This window comes from Narcine bancroftii, chromosome 2, assembly GCF_036971445.1.
Source record: "Narcine bancroftii isolate sNarBan1 chromosome 2, sNarBan1.hap1, whole genome shotgun sequence".
Lineage (NCBI taxonomy): Eukaryota > Metazoa > Chordata > Chondrichthyes > Torpediniformes > Narcinidae > Narcine > Narcine bancroftii.
The window spans coordinates 369,269,091-369,291,360 of record NC_091470.1 but is presented as its reverse complement, the minus strand read 5'-3'; the positions used below and the strand labels follow the sequence as shown (position 1 = coordinate 369,291,360).

The 22,270-nt window shown below is 44.4% G+C and overlaps 1 protein-coding gene across 1 annotated transcript in view; it reads right to left on the bottom strand.

The window, feature by feature from the left end:
* LOC138752834 (BTB/POZ domain-containing protein KCTD1) overlaps positions 1–22,270 on the bottom strand; it is a 179,292-nt gene that overhangs the window by 12,441 nt on the left and 144,581 nt on the right. Inside the window, exon 3 of the mRNA XM_069915459.1 lies at positions 4,179–4,357. Coding sequence (XP_069771560.1) covers positions 4,179–4,342 — 164 coding nt within the window. The 5' untranslated portion in view covers positions 4,343–4,357. The remainder of the gene's footprint in view (positions 1–4,178; positions 4,358–22,270) is intronic.

The following is a 22,270-nucleotide window of genomic DNA, read 5'->3' as shown; positions in this document are numbered from 1 at the left end:
GTATTTGCAAAGTTTGCTTCTCACCTTGAACCAGGTCTAATTATAGAATTAAACATGATGAATTTCAATATTTAATGGGACTGTTGATCACTTCCTCACTGGACTCAAAATTATTGCTGCAAAATGCAGATTTAAAGATATAGAGGAAAGATTAGTTGATCAACTAATATGGGGGAGTACCCGTCCCGAAGTACAAAAGTCTCTTATAGGGAAGGATGGCTTGAAGCCGGCCGAAGCTGTAGATGCAGCCAGAGCCTTCGAAGCCATGAGGATGCAAATGAAATCCCTATCTCTGCAGACCCACCCACAGCAAAGAGAAAGAAAGCGTTGATCCTGTAAAGAACACCATCAGAAAAGTGCAAACCTCCCCAAGACCTGCAGGAAGTGCGGCAGACAACACCCTATTGATATCCAAAACAAATGCCCTGCACACTGTTCTCAATGTAGAGCCTGTGGTAAAGCAAACCACTGGGTGAAGATGTGCAAGTCTGGGATGAAGAAAACAGTCATACCAGTGAAGGAAAAAGACAAGAAGAAGATCCACCACATAAAGGGAAACAACAATCAGGACTCCAACACCCAGATTCTGGATGTGGAATCCATACACCTTCACGAGATGTCAGGTGAGATGAAAGAAGGAATCGAGTTGCACATAAGGATCCAAACACAGAGAACAATCCAGAACAAGCCTACGATATTTAACCTAAAGGTGAAGCTGGATACTGGATCACAAAGCAACATCCTTCCACTCAGTCTCTACCGCCAGATGTTCCCAGAGAACATAATAAAAGGGTCTCCAAAAGATGGTGCATTGGAAACAGCAAATGTCACTTTATCGGTCTTTGGTGGACCCATGATTAAGCACTAAAACCGAAACATCAACACAGCAGTTGTCAGGTGAAGCACCACAAGCTACATCACCTCCACGTGGACCAGCAACACAGAGCCCAACGGTCGCAGCCAAATCCACTAGATGGGGAAGCAACGTACTGCTGCCAGTGTGATATTGATAAGGACTATTTAAAACTAGTTGTGTCAATAAACTAGCGTATAAGTTCAGCTACTTAAGTTGCACTGGAAAGAAAGTGGTAAAGAACACTAAATTTTTCTTTATCTTGAGAAGGAGGGATGTTATATAGACAGGATAGTGTGAACTATTTTGTAACTGTGTAAGAATATGTAAATAGGTGTGTGTGAACAGTTTCCCGAGATGGTGGAAGTCTCTTCTGTTATTTGAATCTTGTTATTTAAGAAGCCTCCCAAGTTACACAGAGACATAACATGCTGTACCTTTGTAATTACAGTACAGGAGGTGACTCTGGAACATACTATCGAATCTGCTTCGGTCAAGTGAAGAGAAAGCACCATTCGGTTTAGAATTTCCAGAGACACAGGAATCTGGACCAACAGAATCTGTTGGAGGTGAAGCAGCAATGGGGCTGTGGTGGGGCGGGGGGGGGGGGGGAGAAAAAGGTTGATGTTTTGGGCCCGAACCCTTCATTGAACATAGTACTTTACAGCATTGTACGAGCTCTTCAGCCCACGATGTTATGCCGACCCATATATTCCTACCAAAGAAAATACGAAACTCTTCCTTACCTCATAACCCCCTGAGGTGAGAGTCCTCACTTGGGTGGAAAAAGATCCACCCTCTCCTCCCCCCTCAAGCTCACTTTTACACCATTTTATTGCGACGCCAGCAACCCAGATTGGAATCCATCAATCCCTGTAAAGAGTTTATACGTTCTCCACTTCACCTGCGTGGGTTTCCTCCAGGTGCTCCGGTTTCCTCCCACCCTCGAAAATACACGGGATTGGGAGGTTCATTGGGTATAATCGGGCTGCACGGGTTTCGAAGGATTCTACCCTTTATCATTACAATTACTGATAAAAAGTCGGCCCTAAGGCCCATTGACTCTGCTCTGCTTTTCCATCATGAGCTGATCCATTCTCCCACAGCCTGGCCTTCTCCCCACAGCCTTTGATACCCTGAATTCACACGCCTATCAATCTCTGCCTTAAATACACCCAATGACAAGCTGAACACAAATCCCAGAGGTTCGCCGCTCCCTGGTTGACGAAATGTCTCTGCTTCTCTGTTTTAAATGGGCGCTCTTCAATCCTGAAGTCATGCCCTCTTGTCCTAGACTCCCCGACCATGGAAACAATTTTCCACATCTACTCTGTCCAGGCCTTTCAACATTCAAAATACTTCTGTGAGGTTTCCCCATGTCATGTCTCTGTGTTACTTGGGAGGCTTCTTAAATAACTTAGAGGTGCAAGATTCAAATATCAAAAAGAGACTTTACTTACTGATGCCTTCCACCATCTCAGGAAACTGTTTACACCCACTCTATACATATATATGTATAACAATTATAGGTCGGAAACAGCTCGTATCGCCCCTTCTAGTCCGCACCGATTTACGTGAAACTCCAACTAGTCCCACCTACCCACTCCCTGCCCATAACCCTCCAACCCCCTCACCTCCATGTACTCATCCAACCTCTTCTTAAATGATAGAATTGACCCCGCTGCAACTACCTCTTCCGGAAGGTCATTCCACTCAGCCACCACTCTCTGAGTGAAGAAGTATCCTCTTATACTACTCCAAAGGTTTTGCCCCCTAACCCTTATGACCCTTTCTACCAATTTCACCTACCCTCATGGGAAAGAGTCTATTCCCATCTACTCTATCTATTCCCTTCATAATTTTAAATACCTCTATCAAATCCCCTCTCAACCTTCTACGCTCCAATGAATAAAGTCCCAGCCCCCCCAGTGGTGCACTAGTTACTACCGTGAGAAGGGTGTATTCTAATGCGGTTGCAAAATAGTTCACACTATCCCGACTATATAACACCCTTCATTACAAAAAGTAGAATTCCAATTACAACAGCGCAAGGAATGACGGACGCCTTGATCCCCACGGCACGATGTATTCTGCCTGATGCAAGGCTTATTGATCATTTATTCCCTGCATCTAAAATTTCAAAATCTTTCTCCAATGCGCTTTAGCAAAGTTTCCGTTGAACCACCACCCACGATTATCTCACACAATCGTTCTGCACCGTGACTCTATTATGCAGGCGAGGCTGGTACAACAGGAACATTTTTTAGAAACTTCTTAGACAGGCACATGGATGCATGAAAAATAAAGGGTTATGGGTGTGAGGGTGGGAAGGTTTAGTTTGAGTAGAAATTTATATAATTTCTCGCCCTATTCCCTGTCCATGGTCTCGTGGACGGCCAGACTGAGATCATCCGCAAATTGGAGGAGCAACGCCTCGTCTTCCATCTGGGCACCTTCCAACCAGACGGTGTTAACATCAACTTCTCCGGTTTCTGCCGTCTATTCCTATGTCTCCTTTCCCCCCAGAGTCAATCTTGGCCCCTTCCCCTCAATCAATTCTTACCTTTCCTCTCTCCTGTCTTCCTATCCCGGTTTAATTATCACCTTTTATCTGCAGGTCTGCACTCCTCCCCCTGCCCTTTCTTTCCCTTTCCCCAGCCCTTTAATTCAGACGCCTGCCTACATTTTCCACAAACCATGAAGGAAGGCTTAGGCCCAAAACGTCGGTGTACATTTTGGTTTGACCATGTCGAAATCACAGCACTATTTAGACCTTGTCCGCACATTTCTGGGCACCAGAATGTTTGGGACATTTGGCTTCGTAGGTGCTTGTGAGTTCTCAGGTATGTTTAATTGCTTCATTGGTGCAGGTATAAGAGAGCTAGGCTGGCTTTTAAGCTTTTGATCACCTAAATGTAGACAAAAAATCTTGAATAAAATCTGGAATGTGCACTTTAATCGCATGTGAATTGTTTGATTACAAATTTAAAACTGTGGAGGAAAAAAGGGTCTTTGCTGCAAACCTTATGCAGGGCTTCGTACCGTGATGAAGGGCTCAAGACCGAAACGTTGGTTCTGTATCTTTATCTTTGCTATATAAAGGACACTGTTTGACCTGCTGAGTTTCTCCAGCACCATTTTTACTTATACAGTAGTTATTTAACTGTCTTTTTACATTTATTATCTATGTTTCCCTCTAGAAATATTATGCTATTGTAGTTGGAGCATCTTACATACCTGTGTGACTGCAGCAAGAAAGAATTCCAGTGCATTTGTACATTGAACTCATGTATATGACAGTAAACTCTCTTCCTCCATCAATTACCTTGAATCAGAAAACCTTGTTAAAGTTGCCAGACTGCTGGTATACATGTGACCTCCCACATCAATGTGCACTGGAGCGTTGGACTTGGTCAATTGTGCTGGCGTGGGGATCCCTTGGTTGCTCAGCGGGGACACGGGAGATCGGGTCAGCAAGGGCCTTGACATGTTACGGTGGCTGTCCTGGAAGGGAAAGGTCACAGTAAGGCAAGGTCAGGTGGCTAAGTTTGAAATAAGATTACCCCAGTCGTTAAAATAGCAGAAGACAGAGCACAAACACGAAGATGCAATTACGTCAGTTCCACATCGACATGTCTGTCCGTTCTAAATTGTGACCATCCGCAACCATCTCAGCAGTCTCCAACCAGAGGCTCCAACCATTTCCCGCATCCTCTCTTTCCCTCTTTCCTCCAACTCCCCACCCCTTCCTTTCCTTCACCTATCAGAAAGCTACTCTTCTTAGACCTCAAGAGTAAATCACTGCAGTTCAAATAAAAAACACAAAATTCTGAGAAGCTCAGCAGGTCTTCTTCACCCATCACTTCTTTCTCTTCTAGGCTCCAACCTGCACCCACATAGAACACTACAGCACAGAAACTGGCCCTTTAGCCCTTCTACTGTGTGCTGAATCATTTTTCTGTCCAACCTGCACCCAGTCTATAGCCCTCCATATCTCCCATCCACGTACCTGCTCAAATTCCTCTTAAATATTAAAATTGAGCACCTCAGCTGGCAGCTCATTCCACACCCCCACCACTCTCTGTGTGAAGAACTTTTCCATCATGTTCCCCCTAAACTTTTCCCTTTTCACCCTTAACCCGTGTCTTCTGGTTTGTATCTCACCCACCCTCAGTGGAAAAAGCCATTTCCATTTACTCTGTCTGTCTCCCTCATAATTTTAAATCCCTCCATCAAATCTCCCCTCATTCTTCTACGCTCCAGGGAATAAAGTCCTAACCTGTTTAACCTTTCCTTGTAACTCAATCTGGGCAACATCCGAGTAAATTTTCTCTGCCCTCTTTCTATCTTATTGATATCTTTCCTGAGGTTCGGCGACCAAAACTGCACACAATAATCCAAATTTGGCCTCACCAGAGTCTTTTAAAAAAAAAAAATTATTTTTTAAAATTCCATACATTTAATTAATAAACTTTTACATAAGGCAAAATATTAATTAAATGTAAAATTGCAATGATGGTTTAAACCCTGCCCTTATCCTCCCCTCCCTTCCTATACCCCTCTCCCACTTAAAAACCATACAAGGTTTAAATAATATATAGAAAAAGGACTAAGAGGAAAATAGTTCCCTGGATTGCACAAAGGGTCGGTTCACACCCTGGGATTCTACGGTGGGAAAGAAGATTATTACAGATCTTAAGAGGCCAGATGAGCATTTTTACACATTCACCCCTAAACTTTGCATATACCGGCTCCAAATTTGTAAAAAGGTAGAATATTTATTTCTTAAATTGTATGTAATTTTCTCCAAAGGAATACAACTTTGAATTTCTGCATTCCATCTCTCCACCCTTAAATGTGAATCTGATTTCCAAGTCACTGCCATATACTTCCTTGCCACCGCTAACGCTATTTTGATAAATTGCATTTGATAAAATTATAATTTTAATTTAGGTCTTGTTCCTTCTATATTTCCCAATTAAAAATAAGTCTGAGTTTTGTGAAATTACAATACCAGTAGTATGTTCAAAAATATTTCCTAAAAAGATCTTATATCACCAAGTAGAATCTAAAAAGGTTTCATTTTTTTTTAAATACTTTATCAATTTTTAAACTGCATTATACATGTCACCCACCCCCCCCAACCCACTCTCCCACCTCCCATCCCCTCCCTCCCATCCCCTCCAACCCACCCCCCTAAACCCACTCTCCCACCTCCCATCCCCTCCAACTCATCCTCCAATCCCCCTCAACCCACCCTCCCACCTCCCATCCCCTCCAACTCATCCTCCTATCCCCCTCAACCCACCCTCCCACCTCCCATCCCCTCCAACTCATCCTCCTATCCCCCTCAACCCACTCTCCCACCTCCCATCCCCTTAACCCACCTCCCATGCCGTCCAACTCATCCACCCACCCCCCTCTACCCACCCTCCCACCCCTCTCAACTCACATCCCATCCCCTCCAATCCATCCTCCCACCCCCCTCTACCCACTCTCACACCTCCCATCCCCCCAACCCCTAAAAGAAAGAACAAAGAAGAAAAAAATTCTGGAGAATGCCAAGAAAATAAAACATTTATACAATCAAGTTTATTGGCGGTTACCAAGAAATGAGGTCTTCAGAAAGTCAATTATACGTGCAAACCAAATTTTTGTAAATATGGGCTCCCTATTTTCTGTAAATCATGACATTTATCTTCCAGATTACAAGTATTTTTCTCTAACGGTGTACAGCTGCAAAGTTTTGCGTCCCATCGTTCCGTACCCAAATCTATTTCTGACTTCCATGATATTGCTCTACATTTCCTAAAAACTGCTGAAGCAATTCACACAAATTCAATTTGATAAATATTTAATTTTAATTTTGGCCTTATAGCTTTAATATTACTCAATAAAAATAACAGCAGATCCTGTGTGAATTTGACCCCCGTAAATGGTTCCAAAAAAATTACCAACCCCTAACCAAAATTGTTTAACTTTAGGGCATTGCCAAGTTGAATGTAAAAAAAGTTCCAACCTCAGATTTACACCTAAAACATAAATCAGATACGGCAAGATTTAATTGATTTACTTTTTATTGAACTAACCTACATCTTACATTTATAAGTTTAGTTTATTATTCTTTTACAAATCCATCCAATCCTTTTCACTTATTTGTTGTGACAGATTATGGTATACTTTATATTGTATATAGATATGTTTTAAAGGAGATAAGTTGTTGGAGGTTTTTTAGAGCAGGTCACATACAAACACTTCACTACACAGATCTCGTTTGAAATGCTGCAGCTCTGCTCAACCCAGACAGTCCAGGTGCCTTTGCAAAAACTTTGAAGGATGCCTATAAGAACTTCACAAGTAGGTGTTAATTGGACATGCTGTGGAGTAATGGATTATTGTTTTGGAAAGGAACAGATGAAAGAACTCAGATAAGGTCCAGAGTCACAGTCTGTCTGAGTTCAGTTTGTTTTTCTAAGAGGGTCATGTGGTTTTTCTCTGAGGGAGAGAGAGAGAGAGAGAGAATTCAGTTCTACAGTTCAGTAGCAGCAAATGGGACTGGAACAGGACAAGCTGACAAGCTTGTGGAAATACCCCATTTTAAAAACGGGATGTGAGTTCTTAGTTCAGCCTGGTTAAAGCCCTTGTGGTTTGTACAAGTGGAGATGGCTGGTTGTATAATATTTCACTTGAAATAAGGGAAACAAAAAGGAACTCTGTGGTGACCTGAAAGAAAGAGGTTATCATCTGGAAAACCCTGATGGGGCAAGTTTCTTCGGCAAGACACTGAAGTGGCTGATCAGAAGGAATCAGTTGTGGGTGTCCAATGAGTAAGAAATCTCTCTGAAAACCAACAAGAACCTACATGAGTGGTAACTATCTACCTTTCAAGCACCAAAGCCTGGTGAAATTCATAAATGTTAAATTCTGTGCACAGTCTAAGAATTGCCTGCATCCGGTGAACTTGGAGGAATGAGAAGTGAGATTGGACTGTGAATCAAAGAACTTTTCTGAACTTACACACACATTACATCCACGTGCGCTTAGAATTAGAAGGGGTTAAGTTAATAGTTCAAGTTTGATTCTGGTTTCATGTTTAAAGATAATTAAAAGCAAATTTTGTTTAAGTAACTATTTGTCCTGGTGAATATCTATTGCTGCTGGGTTTTGGGGTCCTCTGGCCTCGTAACCGTGTATTTAAATCTAATTCCCATCTTATTCTTGATTTATGCACCCCAATTTTGGGGGCCCTAGTTTGAAGTAAGTTATGCATTACTGAAATAACTTTATTTACAGTAAGTGTTACAAATCAGTAATTCTAATTCACTATGAAGGTTTCTGTCTCTTCACCACATCTGATAAATTTGATTTCATTTTATTCAGTCGTTGCAGCTGATACATAATTGTTGCCCTCTGCTCCTCCCTCCCCTCTCCTCTTTATACGGGCGTCTGCCTGGTTTTTGACACTCTGGACGAAGGGCCCAGTCCCGACACATTGGCTGCGCAACCTGCTGAGTTTCTCCAGCACCTCTGTGCACTGTACAAGCGCGCTGAACATGCACACCAGACTCCAAGTTCCTGTCTCCGTTTGTATTGTTTTCTTATATTAACCCTTCTTCAGCAAAGTCAATGAAACCTCAACCCTTTCACAAATAGCAAACCTGATTGGATTACCAGCTGTCAAGCAACCCAGAGAAACACAGAAGAGAGAGAGAGCAAGGAAAGGTGCAAATAGAGGTAAACTTCTGAATCTTGTGTCAATGAATTTAATTCAATTCAATTGGGACATACATATAGCACGGTGACAGGCCTTCTGCCCATTGAGCCCGTTCTGCTAAGTACACCCATGTGACCAATTCACCTAGTAATCCCGTCTATCTTTGAAAAGTGGGAGGAAACCGGAGCACCTGGAGGAAACACACGCAGGTCACGGGGAGCACGTACAAACTCCTTACAGACAACGCTGGATTCCAACCCAGGCCACTGGTGCTGTAATTGCTCTGCGCTAACCACCATGTTATCGGTGCCATTTCTCTGGACAGAACAAGGTATTGCAATTATTGGCACAGAAAATCAAGAACATCTGAAAGATATAAACCTCAAAACCTTTTTTTTAACTCTCTGAAACATTTTCCAGGACAATATTTCTTTCTCTCAATGCGAAAGACCAATATGTTCTCTTTCTACAACGTGTGGGTTTAGAAATCCCCGTTTTGGGGGTCGACCAACATAATATTATTGGCCCAGGACACTCCTGCGCTTTAAAATATGTCCATGGAATTCGTTTTATGTTTATCGGAGAAAGCTTTATGCTTCATTCGGAGGATATCATTGTGGACAACCCAGCACACCCTCAGAATGGCTGCGAAGAGCAGATTAGCTGACTTTGAGAGGGACCGTGGTAAGCCTCAACTTCGTCAACTGTGATGGATTCAGATTTCAGATTTGTTGTCAAAATACATAAATGGTTCAGCACAGACTAGAAGGGCCGAAGGGGCCTGTTTCTGCGATGTAATGTTCTATAGTTCTCAGGTTCTATGACATCACATACAACCCTGAGATTCTTTAACTTTCGGGCCAGCCAGAATTACCAGTAATTGGTAGTGCAAAAAAAAACTGTACACAGATTACAGTAAATAAATAAACAAACTGAGAGAAAAAAAATCAATAAAGTCCTTAAATGAGTCCCTGATTGAGTTTGTCATTGAAGAGTCTGATGGGAAAAGGGAAGCAGATGTTCCTGAACCTGCTGGTGCGAGTCTTGTGGCACCTTCACCTCTTTCCTGATGGCAGCAGCGAGAACAGAGCATGTGCTGGGTGGTGTGGATCCTTGATGATCGCTGCTGCCCTCTGACGCCAGTGTTCCCTGTAGATGTTCTCAGGCTATAAGCAAACTGCAGACCACACTCCCTGACGCACCTCCAAGACCATCACACTGAGCACAGGGCACCCCCAGGGCTGTGTGCTTAGTCCACTGCTGTTCACACTGCTGGCCCACGACTGCAGCTGAACACAGCTCGAACCACATCATCAAGTTTGCTGACGACACGGCCGTGATGGGCCTGATCAGTATGAATGAGGAGTTAGCGGCCAGAGTCGAGGGGCAGTCACTAACGGATGGTGACGGCCAACAACCTGGATCTGAACATTAATAAAACAAAAGACTTAAGGAGGGCCCGGAGGGACCAGGCTCCACTGACCATTGACGGATCCACCGTTGAGGTCGTCAAGAGGACCGAGTTCCTTGGAGTGCACTTAGCGGAGAATCTCACTTGGTCCCTTAACACCAGCTCCATAACCAAGAAAGCCCAGCAGTGCCTCTACTCGCTACGAAGGCTGAGGAAAGTCCATCTCCTACCCTCACTACATTCTACAGAGGATGTATTGAGAACATCCTGTGTAACTGCATCACCACCTGGTGTGGAAGCTGAACCACCTCAGACTGCAAGACCCTGCAGAGGAGAGTGAAATCAGCGGAAAAGATCATTGGGGATTCTCTTCCTACCATGAAGGACGTCTACCACACTCAACCTGGGCGAAAGGCAATAAACATTGTGAAGGTCTCCACACCCCTCATGTAAAGTGTTCCCCTTCTGCCATCTGCTTAGGTACCTTAGCACTTGGGCCCTCATGTCCAGATTGGGCAACATTTTTATCCCCCAAGCCATCAGTGTCCTGAATTCCCAGAACATTTGTGGATAGTGAACTGTGGGCTTTTACTGTATGCATCTTAATATTTTAACTTCTATTCTAACTTATATTTAAGTAAATCTGGTCTGTGGTCAGGGTTTTATACTCAGGGGTATTGGTCAAGTCAAGTTTATTGTCTCTGATTGTACAAGTACAATCCGACGAAACAGCGTTCTCAGGTCCTCGCTGCAAAGCATGCAGACACACAACCAGACATAACACACATACTGACGACTAACAATACATATGCAGGACAAGTATTTCATTGAAACAAATAAATACACAAATATTATCTCATGAATATGAGGGTCTTGGATGGTCGTCTAAGCACCCTAATGTGCTCCCGTATAAGGCTGTGAAGCAGCCGGTCAGCACACTTCCCACCACACCTCTGTAGAAATGTGCCAGGGTTTCCGACTGTGGTGAAAGGCATTTGCATAGACTGGCCAGTCTGAACCTACCTGACCTTCCCTAACTCTTCCCTGGATTTCCCAATAAAAGTTGGCGGTGCCCGGACTTACCGCCTCTTGCTCCTGTGCCTGGAACCTAGCCAAGTTGTGCATCAGTAAGCCTCAGGTTTTTGGTCATTAAAGCCGTTGAATCACTCCATCAGGTCGACGTGATTATTGTGTGCACCACACCAATGTCATTCCAAACCTCCGCGATGCAGCCTGGAACAACCTCCTTGAACAACGTGGAGCTCGCTGACGCAGGTAGTGAACGGCGGAGACCAGCTGAAAGAACGCTGGAGGATCACGTGTGGGGAAGAGTGCGAAGGATAAGGTGACAAAGATTCAGGCCACAGTAGGTGGAGGCAGAAACACCAGAGATGTTGAATCCAAAGACCCATTTCTCACCTATTTATTATACATTTTTAAGGTTACAGAGTATCTCACATCGGCAGAACGTCATATAATAAAACAACAAATGTTACCTCCTCTGTTATCAATCTTCATTTACAAGTGCATGCTTAGCTTTGGACGATGTTCACAAGCTGATTAGCTGACAGAGAGGCAAATCTCACCCAGGAGACCACAAGACATAGGAGAAGAAATAGGCCATTCAGCCCATCGAGTCTGCCGTGCCATTTAATCACAAGCTGATCCATTTTCCAACTCAGCCCCATTGCCTGACCTTCGCCCAATAACCTTTGATGTCCTGGATTATCCGCAACTGCCTCTGGCAACAAATTCCACACATTTACCACCCTCTGGCTGAAGAAACCCCTCTGCATCTCTGCTCTAAGTGGACGCCCTTCAATCCTGAAGCTGATGGTAGCAGAGTGAAGAGGGCTCGGCCTGAGTGGTGGGGGTCCTTGAGGATATCAGATGCTTTCCGAAGACACCACCTTTTGTAGCTGTAGACACAAAGCTGGGTGGCAGGATTGGTTGTGTAGAGGATGCAGGGTGACTTGAACAAGTTAGGTGAGTGGGACAAGACATGGCAGATGCAATATAATGTGGATAAATGTGAGGTTATCCTCTTTGGAGGCAAGAACAGGAGAGATTATTACCTAAATGGTGTCCGATTAGGAAAAGGAGAGATGCAATGAGACCTGGGTGTCGCTGTGGACCAGTGGACATGCAGGTACAGCAGGCAGTGAGGGAAGTGAATGGTATGTTGGCATTCATAGCAAGAGGATTCGAGTACAGGAGCAGAGAGGCTCTACTGCAGTTGTACCGGGCCTTGGTGAGACCACACCTGGAGTATTGTGTACAGTTTTGGTCTCCTTATCTGAGGAAAGACATCCTGGCCATTGAGGGAGTGCAAAGAAAGTTCATTAGATTGATATCAGGGATGGCAAGTCTTACATATGGCTGGATCAACTAGGCTTATACTCGCTGGAATTTGGAAAATTGAGAGGAGATCTTATAGAAACATAAAATTCTTAAGGGATTGGACAGGCTAGACGCAGGAAGGTTGTTCCCAATGTTGGTGAAAACCAGAACCAGGGGTCACAGTTTAAGGATAAGGGGGAAGTCTTTTAGGACTGAGATGAGAACATGTTTTTTTCTCTCAGAGAGGGGTGAATCTGTGGAATCTTTGCCACAGGAAGTGGTTGAAGCGGTTCCTATCTATATTCAGACTCGGGGTCGGAGGAGACAGTGAGTCGGTGCCTGGTGTCGGGTGAGAGGAGGAGGAGCCGGGAGTTATTTGCGGTTAATTGGTAAAGGCTAATAAAAGGAGTAGAAAGGGAGGGAGGGGCCAGCGAGGAGCGCCGCAGTGAGTGAGTGGCCCAGTGAAGGAGTGGGGTCTTAGGACTTTGGCTCGAGGGTCTTCGGCGAGAAGGAGCTACTTGTGTGGGAAGGGTATTTATATTAAGAAAGGAGGAAATGGAGTCAGTTGGGGTAGTTACGTGCTCCAGTTGTGGGAAATCAGAGACTGCACAGCTGTTCCTCACGACTACACCTGCAAAAGGTGCATCAAATTGCATATAATGAGTGACCGTGTTAAGGAGCTTGAGCTGCAGTTGGATGAACTGAGGATCATAAGAGAAGCAGAGGCAGTGATAGAGAGGAGTTACAGGGAGACGGTCACCCCTAGAAGCAGGAGTCAGGGAATTGGGTGACTGTGAGGAAAGGAGGGAGAGCGCCAGTGCAGAGTACCCCTGTGGAAGTGCCCCTCACCAACATGTATTCGGCATTGGATACTGCGGGGGGGGAACAGCCTATCTGGGACGAGTCGTGGGGGTCAGGTCTCTGGCACAGGGGCTGCCCCTGAGGTTCAGAGGGAAGGAGAGATAAGAACAGGATACTTGTAGTTGGGGACTCGTTAGTCAGAGGGACAGATAGAAGGTTTGTGGGACGAGATCGGGGATCCAGGTTGGAATGTTGCCTCCCTGGTGTCAGGGTCAGGGATATCTCTGATCGAGTACATACATTTCTGCAAGGGGAAGGAGAACAGCCAGAAGTCGTGGTCCATGTGGGGACCAATGACTTAGTTAGAAGTGGGGATGAGGTCCTGAAACAGGATTATGTAGAATTAGGTAGGAAGTTAAAAAACAGGACCTCCAAGGTAGTAATCTCTGGATTGCTGCCCGTGCCACGCGCTAGTGAGGGTAGAAATAGGAGGACGTGGAGGATGAATGCGTGGCTAAAGAGGTGGTGCAGGGGGCAAGGGATAAGATTTCTGGATCATTGGGATCTCTTCTGGGGAAGGTCGGACCTGTACAAAAGGGACAGACTCCACTTGAACTGGAGGGGGACCAATGTGCTGGCAAGTAGATTTGCTGGAGCTGTGGGGGTAGGTTTAAACTAGTTTGGCAGGGGGGTGGGGAACAGCGTGTGAGAGCAGTGTCCAGGGAGTATGGCCACCTAGCTAGGAATAAAAAAAGATAACAAAGGTAGGATGGAGATTAGGGTAGAAGGTAAAAAAGAGAATATAGGTGAAGCTCATTCTCTGAAATGCATATATTTTAATGCAAGAAGCATAGTGAACAAGGTAGATGAGCTGAGAGCATGGACAGATACTTGGGGTCACGATATTGTGGCAATTAGTGAGACCTGGCTACAGGAGGGGCAGGATTGGCAACTTAATATTCCAGGATACATTTGTTTTAGATGTGATAGAGCAGGGGGTAAATAAAGGGGGAGGAGTTGCTCTGCTTGTTAAGGAGGACATTACTGCCGTGAGGTGGCAGGATGGTCTGGAGGGATCGACCAGTGAGGCTGTTTGGGTGGAATTGAGGGGTGGAGGAGGCAAGAGGGTGCTAATAGGGGTGTATTACAGATCACCAAATGGGCCAAGAAAATTAGAGGAACAAATGTGTAGAGAGATAACGTATATATGTGAGAATCATAAGGTAGTGATCATGGGAGATTTTAACTTCCCTCACATTGATTGGGATACTCATACAGTTAGAGGGCTGGATGGGCTAGAGTTCGTTAAATGTGTTCAAGATTGTTTTCTGAATCAATTAGTAGAAGAACCGACTCGGGACAGTGTAATACTGGATCTCCTGTTAGGGAACGAGCTAGGTCAGGTATCAGACATTAATGTTGGAGATCCAATTGGGTCTAGTGATCATAATTCTGTTAGTTTTAAGGTAGTTTTAGGGAAGAGCAAGGAGGGGCCTAAAGTTGAGGTTCTGGATTGGAGAAGAGCAAATTTTGAAGGAATAAGAAGGGATTTGGGGAGTATTGAGAGGGACAGGATATTTTCAGGTGAGGGTGTAAATGAGAAATGGAGGATATTCAAAAAAGAAATTTTGAGGGTACAGAGTAGTTATGTCCCAGTGTGGATCAAAGGAAAGGCTGGAAGTCATAGGGAGGCTTGGTTTTCGAGGAATATTGGAAATTTGGTTAGGAGAAAAAGGGAGGTGTACAAGAGGTATAAAGAGCAGGGAGCTGAGAAGTTGAAGGAGGACTACAAGGAGTGTAGAAGGAATCTTAAGAAAGAAATTAGAAAGGCCAAAAAAAGGCACGAAGAGGCTTTGGCAGACAGAGTAAAAATAAATCCAAAGGGTTTCTATAGGTACATTAAAAGTAAAAGATTAGTGAGGGATAAAATTGGACCCCTTGTAGATAGCGAGGGTAGGCTGAGTGAGAAGTCTGAGGAAATGGGGGAAATTTTGAATGATTTCTTTGCCTCAGTATTCACTAGGGAAAAAAATATTGAACCAGTTGAAGTAAAGAAAAATAGTGGGGGGGTCATGAAGCATATACGGATAACCGAGGAGGTAGTGATGGCTGTGTTAAAAAAGATAAAGGTGGATAAATCTCCGGGACCGGACAAAATATTCCCAAGGACACTCAAGGAGGCTTGTGGACAGATAGTGGGGCCATTAACAGAGATATTTAGGATGTCACTGGCCACGGGGGTGGTGCCAAAGGATTGGAGGGTGGCTCATGTGGTTCCGCTGATTAAGAAAGGGTCCAAATGCAAACCTGGGAATTATAGGCCCGTGAGTCTGACGTCTGTGGTGGGCAAGTTGATGGAAAGTGTTCTGAGGGATGCTATTTACAATTATTTGGAGGTACAGGGATTGCTAGGGGGTAATCAGCATGGTTTTGTCAGGGGTAGATCATGCTTGACAAACCTGATTGAGTTCTTCGAGGGGGTTACAAAAAAGGTTGATGAAGGGAAAGCTTAGACTTTAGTAAAGCTTTTGACAAAGTTCCCCACAGGAGGTTAGGAAAAAAGGTGGAGGCATTAGGTATAAATAAGGAGGTAGTGAAATGGATTCAGCAATGGTTGGATGGGAGGTGTCAGAGAGTAGTGTTAGAAAATTGTTTGTCCAATTGGAGGCCGGTGACTAGTGGAGTTCCTCAGGGTTCGGTCCTGGGTCCACTATTGTTTGTTATATATATATTAACGATCTGGATGTAGGGGTAGAGAATTGGATAAGCAAGTTTGCGGATGATACAAAGATTGGTGGTGTTGTGGACAGTGAGGAAGATTACCGTAGATTAAAAGGTGATTTAGGAAGGCTGGAGGTGTGGGCTGAGAAATGGCTGATGGAATTTAATACAGATAAATGTGAGGTGCTGCATTTTGGAAAGGCAAATCTAAATAGGTCATATGCATTAAATGGTAGACAACTGAGGAGTGCAGAGCAACAAAGGGATTTAGGAGTTGTGGTAAATAGTACCCTCAAGGCTGATACTCAGGTAGATGGTGTGGTGAAAAAGGCATTTGGAATGTTGGCCTTCATAAATCGGAGTATTGAATTCAAGAGTAGGGAGGTTATGATGAAATTGTACAAGGCATTGGTGAGGCCAAATTTGGAGTACTGTGTACAGTTTTGGTCACCAAATTATAGGAAAGATAGAAACAAAATAGAGAGAGTGCAGAGAAGGTTCACGAGAATGTTGACAGGATTTCAAGGGTTTGAGTTACAGGGAAAGGTTGTGCAGACTGGGGCTTTTTTCTCTGGAGCGTAGAAGATTGAGAGGGGACTTGATAGAGGTATTTAAGATTTTACAAGGGACAGACAGAGTAAATGTGGATAGGCTTTTTCAATTAAGAAAGGGGGATATTCAAACTAGAGGACATGGTTTAAGATTGAAGGGGGAAAATTATAAGGGGAACATGAGGGGAAATTTCTTTACGCAGAGGGTGGTGGGGATGTGGAATGAGCTTCCGGCAGACGTGGTCGAGGCGGGATCATTGGTTACATTTAAGGAAAGACTGGATAGTTACATGGAGAGGAGGGGACTAGAGGGGTATGGACCGGGTGCTGGTCAGTGGGACTAGGAGGGTGGGGATTTGTTACGGCATGGACTAGTAGGGCTGAACTGGCCTGTTCTGTGCTGTAAGTGGTTATATGATTATATATTTAAGAGGGAGTTAGATTTGGCCCTTGTGGCTCAGGGGATGAGGGGTAATGGGAGAAGGTAGGTACTGGAGACTGAGTAGATGATCAGCCAGGATCAAAATGAATGGTGGTATAGGCTTGAAGGGCCAAATGGCCAACTCCTGCACCTAGTTTCTATGTTTACTTGATGGAGGGAAGTCTGGTGCCCTTGATAGCGCTGGCCAAGTTAACACCCTCTGGAGATTTTTCCTGTCCTGAGCATTGGCACCTCTTTACCAGAGAGTGATGTAGCCAGACAGAATGCTCTCCACGGTGGCACATCTGTGGAACTTTACAAACATCTTTGGTGACGCACCAAATCTCCTCAAATTCCTCACGAAGTATAGTATAAAAACACATCGTGGTTAAGTGAAAAGCCCGAAACGTGGGTTCTGTATCTTCACTTTTGCTACATAAAGGCACTGTTTGACCTGCTGAGTTTCTCCAGCATTGGTGTGTTTTTTTTCATGAAGTACAATCACTGGCTAGCCTTCTTTGTGATTGCTTCGACACGGAGGCTCCAGGTCAGATCCCCGGCCATGCTGACACCCTAGAATTTGAAGTTCTCGACCCTCTCCACTGCTGACTCCTCGATGAGGACCGGGTCATGTTTCCTCGACTTCCTCCTTCAGACCGCAATCATCTCCTTGGTTTCGCTAGCAAGGTTGTTGGTGTCACACCACTCAATGAGCTGATGACCCGGCCTCCACGACCGCCTGTGGCAACAAATTCCACACATTCACCGCCTTCTGGCCTCTGCATCTCTGTTCCAAGCCCTTCAATACCTTCATCTATGGAGCACACTCCCACAGTCATCAAGCAAACAACCACTGTAAGACGTCACAGACAACATTCCCTCTAATTTCGAGGAGTCAGTGCGTGCAAAAATCTTATGGTGTGCAAATCTCTTTTTGTGACACAAGGATGTGCGCACGGAATGCAGGTAAAGGTTCCATTATTGTCACGCAACCCTAAATTTAGAGTGTAATGTTTTAACTTTGGTCTACTGTGAGGAAGACAGAGAGTCGCCACGTGGTCCAGCGCCCCTCACAGAAATGAGGCCCTGGCGAGGAACAAGTTCGCAACCCTTGGTTTACAGGACCAGTGCTCCAACCACTGAACTATTGGAGCCTTGTGAATATTGAATTGCTGTCAAATGCTTGTGCAAATTTAAACTTGAAATGGTTTCAAGATCATTTTGCCACAGCCTATCTCTCATGGCTAATAAAACTGTTTTAATATAATACACGTATGGTTGCATTCTACAAAGTAACAGTGTTAGGATTTTATTGTGCACTTTGAATTACTTTGTTCAGTTTGTTGTTCCATTAAATAAAACATCAATGAATATTTCTTTTTTTTTAAAGTTTAGACATACAGCATGGTAACAGGCCATTTCGGCCTACGAGTCCACGCTGCCCAATTTACACCCCATTAACCTACAGCCCCCAGTATGCTTCGAATGGTGGGAGGAAACCAGAGCCCCCGGGGAAAACCCACGTAGACACAAGGAGAACGCGCAAACTCCTTACAGACAGCGCGGGATTCGAACCCCGATCGCTGACACTGTAACGGCGTTGTGCTGACCATTACACCAACTGAGCCACCCATTCCAATAACAATAACATCCAACAATTCTCAGATTATTATTATTAAAAGTTAAATCAAAACCTATTCAACTACAAAGCTCGAGGACAAACTATCCAGATACTTCATGTGAAAATCTTCACACACAGCAAAGTTTATGTAGATTTACAAAATATTTGACATTAAACTACACAGAATTACAGACATATTTATGTCACTCAGTTTTTTTTTCTCTCTCCTGTCTTTGGTACATACCCATTCTTTGTACACTGTGGCCTCGTGTTAGATCCCACTTCCTTACTCTCTCCCCTCAGCCCCATGTCGGTTCCCACACTGATCTCTATTAACAAATTAAAAAGTTTACAGGTTACACTACAGTATCCCATATAGCTTTGCTAAGTATATAACATAACATAACATAATTACAGCACGGAAACAGGCCATTAGGCCCTTCTAGTCCGCACCGAACCAAACACCCCTCTCTAGTCCCACCTCCCTGCACCATGCCCATAACCCTCCATCTTCTTCTCATCCATAGACCTGTCCAACCTTTTCTTAAATAATACTATTGACTCCGCCGCCACTATTTCTCCCGGAAGCTCATTCCACACGGCTACCACTCTCTGAGTAAAGAAGTTCCCCCTCATGTTACCTCTAAACCTCTGCCCCTTAATTCTTAACTCATGTCCTCTTGTTTTAATCTTTCCTCCTCTTAACAGAAATAGTCTATCCACATCCACTCTGTCTATCCCTTTCATAATCTTAAATACTTCTATCAAATCCCCTCTCAACCTTCTACGCTCCAAAGAATAAAGACCTAATCTGTCCAATCTCTCCCTATACTCTAGATGCTTAAACCCAGGTAACATTCTGGTAAACCTTCTCTGCACTCTCTCCACTCTGTTTATATCCTTCCTATAATTAGGCGACCAGAACTGCACACAGAACTCCAAATTAGGCCGCACCAACGTCTTATACAATCTCAACATCACCTCCCAACTCCTATATTCCATGCAATGATTGATAAAGGCCAGCATACTAAAAGCCTTCTTCACCACCCTATTCACGTGAGTTTCTACCTTCAGGGAACGATGTACCGTTACTCCTAAATCTTTCTGCTCTTCTGTATTCCTCAATGCTCTCCCATTTACCACGTATGTCCTGTTCTGATTCTTCTTACCAAAATGAAGCACCTCACACTTATCAGCATTAAATTCCATCTGCCATTTTTCAGCCCACTTTTCTAAGCAGCCCAAATCCCTCTGCAATCCTTGAAAACCTTCTTCATTATCCACTATTCCACCTATCTTAGTATCGTCTGCATATTTACTAATCCAATTCACCACCCCATCATCTAGATCATTAATGTATATAACGAACAACAATGGGCCCAATACAGATCCTTGAGGCACACCACTGGTCACCGGCCTCCAACCTGACAAGACAATTATCCACTACCACTCTCTGGCCTCTCCCTTTCAGCCAATGTTCAATCCATTTGACTATCTCAAAATTTATACCTAAAGACTGCACCTTCCTAACTAACCTTCCATGTGGTACCTTATCGAAGGCCTTACTGAAGTCCATATAGACAACATCCACTGCGCTACCCTCATCCACATTCCTAGTCACCTCTTCAAAAAATTCAATCAGATTGGTCAAACATGACCTTCCTCCCACAAATCCATGTTGAGTGCTCCTGATCAGACCCTGTCTATCCAGATATTTATAAGTACTATCTCTAAGAATTTTCTCCATTAATTTACCTACCAGAGACGTCAAACTTACAGGCTGATAGTTGCCAGGCTTCCTCCTTGAACCCTTTTTAATATGGTGTTTGCACAATGTCCACATCGTATAATGTCCAATTTCACAGAATGTATCGTAGTCACTAAGTGGCGCATACCTGTCCACCCAAATTAACCTACAACCCCGTGCGCTTTGAACGGTGGGAGGAATCTGGAGCACCCGGAGTCAACCCTCCGCAGACACAGGGAGAACATGCAAACTCTTTATAGACAGTGCCGGATTCGCACCTGGGTCACTGAAGCTGTAACACCATGGCACTAACCACTCTGCCCACCATTCCGCCTATTAGTTAACTGATGGCTCTAATCCTGCATTAGGCTACGATATAGGTCAATGGAACTATTCAAAGATTTGCTTTAATCAGCTTAACTTCATCAGCCTCCCTCACAAATCCTGTGGAGTCTGGTTTATAAATCACGGCCAGAGAGCGTGGGACAGAGAGACCAATGAACTCCTTGACACAGGTCCAAAATCCACGTGGTTCATGGTGGAGCTCTGTGAGGACCACTGTGTGCAAGGGTTTAAATTTTTTAAATGTAGACATATAGCACGGTAACAGGCCATTTTGGCCCCATGCCACTCAATTACACCTAATTGATCTACAGCCCTTGTATGTTTCAAGTCAAGTTTCTTGTCATCTGATTGTACAAGTACACCCTGATGAAACAGCGTTCTCCGGTCCTCGGCTTTGAACGGTGTGAGGAAACCAGAGCCTCTGGAGGAAACCCATGGGTAGAATGTACAAATACCTTACAAACAGGAACTCTGGTTCTGATCGCTGGTGCTGTAACAGTGTTGTGCAAATCACCATGCCAACCCTGCCGCCCTGTGTTGTCCCACTGACTTCTTTCCAGGAGTAGGACAAGTTAACATGCCCAGCATTATTCTGCAACGACATCACGTACTGGTCCATTGGTTGATAAAACATTACTGTTTGTGAGGATTCTTTGCCAGGTAATGATGTGCACGAGAATTGGGGTGTTGGTGACTTTGGGAGGTCCCTTGCAATGCAGACTGAACCTGTCTAATTCCAACACAAGGATGGGGAAGAAACAAAACCTCCTCGTGGAATGTAATGCCTGCTCTTTAATCAGACCCGTTCAAAAGCTCACCCAGGAGGTGAAAACAAGTCTGCAGATGCTGTGATTGTAGTAAACACACAAAATTGCTGGAGGAACTCAAGGATCTAAGAGGATGGCGAGGGCAAGAAACGGTCCTGAAGGGCCTCAGGTGCAGAAGGCTCCCTGATCGTGATTGAGGTCTGGATCTGGAGCTCGAACGGGGGTCTGTGCGGCTACAGGAGCACTGGAGGCAAATCCTGGGCCCTCAGTGTCTCTGAGGGGACTCTCTTTGGCTTCTCTTTCTCCTATCGTTAGGGACACCGGACAATGCTCACGGTGACTCTGCCTGACGGCAGGCAGACGTTAAAGTATACCATGTGTTATCATGAAACAATAAATGACTTCCCTGATTCCAACACAACAAAAGTCTTGATATTTTGCATTTCAGACCTTTGAACAGTGGTGGGAGAGAGTTTTACATACATACATACAGCACAGTAACAGCCCATGCCATCCAATTACATTTGATTAATCTATAACCCCCATACTTTTCGAACGGTGGAAGGAAACCGGAACCCCCGGAGGAAACCCGTGCAGACATGAGAAGAATGTACAAACTCCTTACAGACCGCGCCGGATTTGAACCTGGGCCCCAGGGCTGGAACAGCGGTTTTCCAGGTTTCTATTACCCTTTAAGTACATGGAACAACCCAGAACAGGACACACAGTTCCACGTGTCTGTGGTGAACATGATGCCCCAATTAAACTAAAACTCTACTACTGTGGTTCTCAACCTTTTTCTTTCCAGTCACATCCCACTTTAAGTAACCCCTATGCCATTGGTGCTCTGTGATTAGTAAGGGATTGCTTAAGGTGGGATGTGAGTGGGAAGGGAAGGTTGAGAATCACTGCTCTATTCCCAATTATTACTGAAATATTTGGCAAGAGAAAAATTGTCATTGGCCCATTTCCTTTGGA